General features: G+C 37.8%; 3 protein-coding genes across 3 annotated transcripts in view; 1 reads left to right on the forward strand and 2 right to left on the reverse strand.

The window, feature by feature from the left end:
• Positions 1–1,028, reverse strand: part of LOC104753503 (protein NETWORKED 2A-like) — a 5,603-nt gene extending 4,575 nt beyond the window's left edge. The window contains exons 1-2 of the mRNA XM_010475748.2: positions 813–1,028; positions 7–722 (exon numbers count right to left, since the gene is read on the reverse strand). Of these exons, the coding sequence (XP_010474050.2) occupies positions 7–722; positions 813–906 (810 nt within the window). The 5' untranslated portion in view covers positions 907–1,028. The remainder of the gene's footprint in view (positions 1–6; positions 723–812) is intronic.
• Positions 1,112–2,097, reverse strand: LOC104750210 (protein EMBRYO DEFECTIVE 1674-like). The gene has a single exon (XM_010471972.1). It carries the CDS (start codon positions 2,069–2,071, stop codon positions 1,187–1,189), a length of 885 nt encoding a protein of 294 aa, XP_010470274.1. The 5' UTR covers positions 2,072–2,097; the 3' UTR covers positions 1,112–1,186.
• LOC104750211 (mechanosensitive ion channel protein 3, chloroplastic) overlaps positions 4,846–5,593 on the forward strand; it is a 6,437-nt gene continuing 5,689 nt past the window's right edge. The window contains exons 1-2 of the mRNA XM_019237726.1: positions 4,846–5,176; positions 5,385–5,531. Of these exons, the coding sequence (XP_019093271.1) occupies positions 5,412–5,531 (120 nt within the window). The 5' untranslated portion in view covers positions 4,846–5,176; positions 5,385–5,411. The remainder of the gene's footprint in view (positions 5,177–5,384; positions 5,532–5,593) is intronic.

Consider the following 5,593-nt stretch of genomic DNA (forward strand, 5'->3'; position numbering starts at 1 on the left):
CTTAGCAAGTGTGTCCTTACAAGAGCTCAAGGCGGTGCTCGCCATCAAGGTCCTAGCATCACTATCAGCAATCGCAGCACCAAGACCAAACTCATCTTGTAAGTTACAAACCCTCTTCTGCATCTCTGTCACTTCCTTTTCCAAATCCCAATACCTCTCATAAGACTGCTCATATGAGCTCCTCACAAACTCTTTCTCAGTCTGCAATGCCAAAATCCCCTTCTGAAGCTTATCAATCTCCTCCAAGCCCTCTTCTTTACTCAATCCTGAACTCACAATCGCCGCTTCCCGCTTAGCAAGTGCAGAAGATACTGTCCTCAGACCAGCTGGTCCTTTTCTAGATAACATCATAGACTGACTCCTGAAATCTTTCTTCATTGGAATATCCGGGACTTCAGGTATGTTGCTTCCTTTGGGAATAAGATGAAGATGCTTAGGCGGTCTCCGCAGATTCCCTTCGTAATCTTCGTTATCATCGCTATCATCTTCCATGGGAAACTGAACATGTTCAGGGAAAGCTGTGGCGATTGTGCGGTTTGCGCTTTGAAGCTCTCTAGATAAATGATCATAACGTTCAGCTAATGCTCGGTACGATCTAAAAGCTTCCTCCACGAAATTAACAATCTCTGGCCTTTTACGGTAATACATCTCAGCTCTTTTGGCAAAAGTGTCTCCATCTTCATCTATGATCTTAAGAGTATATTCTACCTTTTCTTCCATATCTACAGAGATGATTTCTTTGTTAATGACACAAATGTTCAAGAACATATAATAATAGAAGAAATGTGGAATCAGGAAAGATTGGAACATACCTTGAAGATTGTGTTCGAGCCATTTGGATTGCTTTGTACGTATGTGGCTGGCCCACCACCACGAATACGCATTGCTCGCTGCTCTCTGCAACATCTTTTTTGTCCTAATGAAGAAGAAGCAGAAGAAGAATCAAACATGACCGATTCATCAACTTGATGTAGGTGTAAAACTTTGTCAAGATCAGACAAAGAAGAGAGAAGAAGCTTTTGTCCGTGTGTAGTGGACACATGTCCGAGTATTTTGGTGAATCCTTTGATCAACCTCATTTTTAGGATGCTACCTTTGACCAATCAAAAAATAATATGAAAATTTATTTCTTATCTGCATTGTACATTCTCATAAAATTTCATACAAAACAATGTCAATGAAACTACTAAGCTAATTTCTTCTTCTTTGTAGACTTAGTGCAAACTGGTCTCTTTCCACTAGAAGACTCAAACTCATCTCTCCGTCGCATGGCTCTAGTCTTCACTCCCACAACAACAGCACTCGAAACCAAACTCTCATCCTCACCAACCGCTACTGATTTCTTCTTCTTCTCATCAGATTTAGGACAAGAAACCAAATCCCTTAAACTAGCAACAACATCAACCAAGATCTTGTCTTTCAAACAACCATCAACGAAACTAAGATCCTCTATCCTATTCACAGGAACATCATCAAACTTAACAACAAAACCTCTATCTTCCTCAACAACATTCTCCTCATTGTAATCTTCCCAGTTAAACGGGAACCCTAAAAGGAAACGATTACAAACCTCCTCAGAAACACCGTTCTCTATACTAAGAGATCGGTTGATGAAACCACCGATGGAAATGGTAATCCCATCTACTGATTCGAGAGTTACACTGTTATGCCTTTTGAGTATCGTTCCTGATGAAAAGAGTCTCACGTCAGATTCGAAACCTATGATACACAGAGCTTTCTTCTTCTTATCTTTTCCTTTTCTTGTTAGCCACCAGTCGGATAATGTGACGGATTTTCTTGTACCGATGGGTGTGATTGCTCCTAGTGAAGCCGGCGTTCGTGGAGTCGGAGGGAAATCGGGTTTTGGTAAAGCTTGGGGGTGAGTTCGCGGCGAGGGATTGGTTTCCGGTTGCGGTTTGGAGTGAGTACGCGGCGACGGACTGGTTTCCGGTAGCGGTTTGGAGAGAGTTCGCGGCGAGGGATTGGTTTCCGGTAGTGGTTTGGAGCGAGTTCGCGGCGGCGAGGAGCGACGCGCTGAGAGAGACTGGGGTTTTGACTTGGTCGCCACCATTGCGATGTTTTTTTTTTCATTCACTGGTGCGACTGAAAAAAATTTGTGAATTGAGAGATTGGTAATATGTTTCCGGTTTAGTTTGGTTAGAGATTATTTTTTCCTTAGGTTTGAAACATTTTTGGTTTACTTTCCGGTTCAACAGTTTTGTAAGGATACCTGATGAAGTTAGTACCATTTTAGTGTAAATAAATGTATTCCCTCCTATTTTACACCTTTACAAACTAATAGCACTATGTAACAGTGCCCTGTTCGGTTCATATTAAACGACTCAAAATTATAAGTCAAAACAAGCAAAAGAAACGGTGGAGATTAAAAGAGGGAAAAATGCCAAAAAAAACCGAAAGTTATTTTTATCTCGACATTTAATACTCAATTATTTTGGATTGAAATAAAAATACACCAAATTATAAAAGCATCTCATTTAAAACCCTAAATAATAAGTATTGTTATTTTCATACCCACCATTTTTTAACAAAATCAAAATTCCAATTCTTTCTCTCTAATCAGCGTAGTTTCATCTCTTCCGACAGTGAAACCGTACAAATCCTAGAACTTGCGACAATTTTGGCTCGTCTGACGTCGATGTTCGGACGAAAAATCAGAATTTGAGATTGGAGTTCCATTGTCAAATCACGTCTGCTTTGGATCTCAATCATCCTATGACAAATTCGATTTCTTTTTTGTTTTGATATTGTCTGAATTCCAGATTTTTTTTTTCTTTTTGGTTTCCGTCACATTCAAACCAAGCACGAACACAGAAACATACACACTGTCAATTCATTTTTTTTTTTAAGTTTCTAGGCTGCTGCTGCTACAAAGAACAATAAAAACGAAATAAAAAAAAAAGAGAGATGATATAAAAATAAAATTCAGAGCAAAATCTGATTGATACCTTTGAATATTATAATTTTTGTCACTGCAAACGTTATGACCTCTCTCAACACCTAATCTTCTCCCCTACGCGCACAGTAAAAAAATGATTACAGATTTTTTGTTTAAAAAATAGAAAATTTCGAGAAACAAGACGAGGGGGAAGAAGAGAGAAGTAAAGAACCGGGGATTAATCTCAGTTTGATGTGGTTAACACAAAACCAAGATTTTTTATATTAAAACTTAATAATTAATTAGATAATCAGGGTAAAATTGGAATTTTGATTTTGGTGAAAAATCGTGGATATGAAAATAACAACACTTATTATTTTGAATTTTAAATGACATGTTTTTATAATTTGGTGTATTTTTATTCCAATTCAAAACAATTGGGTATTAAACGTCCAAATAAAAATAATTTTGAGTTTTTTTTGGTATTTTTCCTGAAATGTCACAGGACTCCTTTTTTTCATGTAGTCAGTGTGGTGTCGCTAAAAAACGGATTGACAGTAAAATTAATAAAAAAAAGTCTGCTGTAACTATTTTATGTAGTTGCCATTATTAGTCTCCACAAACTTGATATGTGATTTTGTATCTCTAATGGCCAAAGCAGCAACTATAAAAAGAACATGGCCACTATCATTATTTTAGAAAAAAAAACTTTAGATTTGGATTTTGTATTTATATTTAAAGTATAGTTTTGAGATGATAAAATTTAGTATTTAAATTTTTAAGTTTAATTAAATAAAAACCCTAAAAAAATTAGTTTTCTCTCTATTCTTTCTCTCAATTTTTCAAAGAGAGAAAGCGATGCGTAAAATTTTCCGATTGTCCAGCACCATTTTCGTTTTCACGGTGGCGTGTGGTTGGCTTCCTTTCCGACATCGGTGGTGACGTTCACACCGTTGGTCGGCTTGCTTCCGGCACTTGTTGGCTCTTTCAGCAACGGTGGCTGGCGTTCCTTTTGATATCGGTGGTGTCGTTCACACCGTTGGTTGGCTCACTTCCAGCACGGTCGGCTCTTTCAGCGACGGTGGCTGGCTTAGCTTTAGTTTTTTTTCTATCTTTTTCGTTTGGGTTTGAATAGTCTATGATTCATGAGTTGTTGTAGATCCTTGGGCTTCTAGGTTTATGGTGTAGAACTAATTTCTTGAAGATTGAAAAGATATAGATTGAAGACAAAAAAGGCAAAAAAGAGGAGGGTCTTTGTTGTTGTGTTCTCTTCATCTTATATCCCCCATGTGAAGATTAAGAAGTTTGGTTTTAGATGGAGTCATATTCTCAGCAAATTGGCATTCGACTTGTTCTCTGGGCGTGTATATCGAAATTTCTTTGTAATTTTCCGACGATTTAGGCTGGACTTGAAGTTTTTCGGCGACATTTCCCTCTGTCGGTGATCGGAGACTCTAACCTTTTCGACTTCCCACGTGTCTGCCATCATGTTTCTCTCTCTTTTGCCATGTGTTATGTGTTCCAATTCTTACTCTTCAATTTTTAGGAAATGATTTATTAGTTGGGCCTATGGGCTTTTGTTTTGTTTAACTTGTTTTTTGGGCTAGTTTAGTTTGGTTTTAATGTTGTACTTGGTTTGTATTTTGTAAGGTTGGCCTGTTTACTTGGCATTATACCCTCAAAAAAACACTTGTGACAAAAAAAAAATGAAAAATTTAACTTTAAACTATAATATTGTTATAAAAACAGTAGAAATAATATGCTAAATTTGTAATTACAACTTATTTTTGTGCTAGTGAAAATTGGTCAACCAAAATCTTATAATTGGGTTTGGGCTTAAATTGGTCGGTGGAAGAATAAACGACGGTCCATTTACAATACATCACGTGGAAAGTAATTTATTTCGGATAAGGGAGTGAAAAGCTTCCGTTTGGTGAAAAAACGTAAATTTGCGGGACCACGCAAACCCATCATTTCGTCTCGTCTAATCCCAAAAACAAACTCTCGGGAGGTGAGGTGTGATCGTTTCTCTTTGATGAGTCAGTCGTCTGCCACGATACGAAGAAAGCGTAGTTTAGAAAAAAGATAACACGTCAAAGCTCCTCCTCCTCCTCCTCGCCGCGCACGTTAGCTCTAGGCATGTCTTCTTCTTGATGTTGGTTATTCTCGTAGCAACTAGAAGAAGCTAACTTCTCTCTCTCATCTTATCCGGATCGCTTCTTGCTTCTCGTCGTTCGCTTCCGATCACTCTGGGTTTCTCAATTCCCTACGTATTATTAGGTACCTTCCGCGAAATCTTGTAATTTGTGGCTAAAACTACTAGGATCCTGAGGAATCAAGTGTGATTCGGACTTGATTTAGTCAAGGACCGGCTTCAATTAGTGAGAATTTCGGATAATTCGATGAAATTGAAATCGTCCTCTCTGTTGCAGTGTGGAAGTTAGAATTGTTTTTGGTAGTTTGAAGCTAATTCTTTTATTTTGTGCAGGATCATTGATTTCGTACACTTGGGGGGATGATGATGCGTACTGTCTCTCTACCATTGTCTCATGATCTCAATGTTCATAAGATCCATGAAGCTTCTGGATACCATAATGTATGTTGTTTTTGTGTTTGTGCTGTTGGTCAATTTCCTGCGTTTTGATTACTTGGTGTGTCTAATTTCTCTTTCTTTCTTTTTTTTTTTTTTTTTTTTTT

This window comes from Camelina sativa, chromosome 16 (genome assembly GCF_000633955.1).
Source record: "Camelina sativa cultivar DH55 chromosome 16, Cs, whole genome shotgun sequence".
In the NCBI taxonomy this organism is placed as follows: domain Eukaryota; kingdom Viridiplantae; phylum Streptophyta; class Magnoliopsida; order Brassicales; family Brassicaceae; genus Camelina; species Camelina sativa.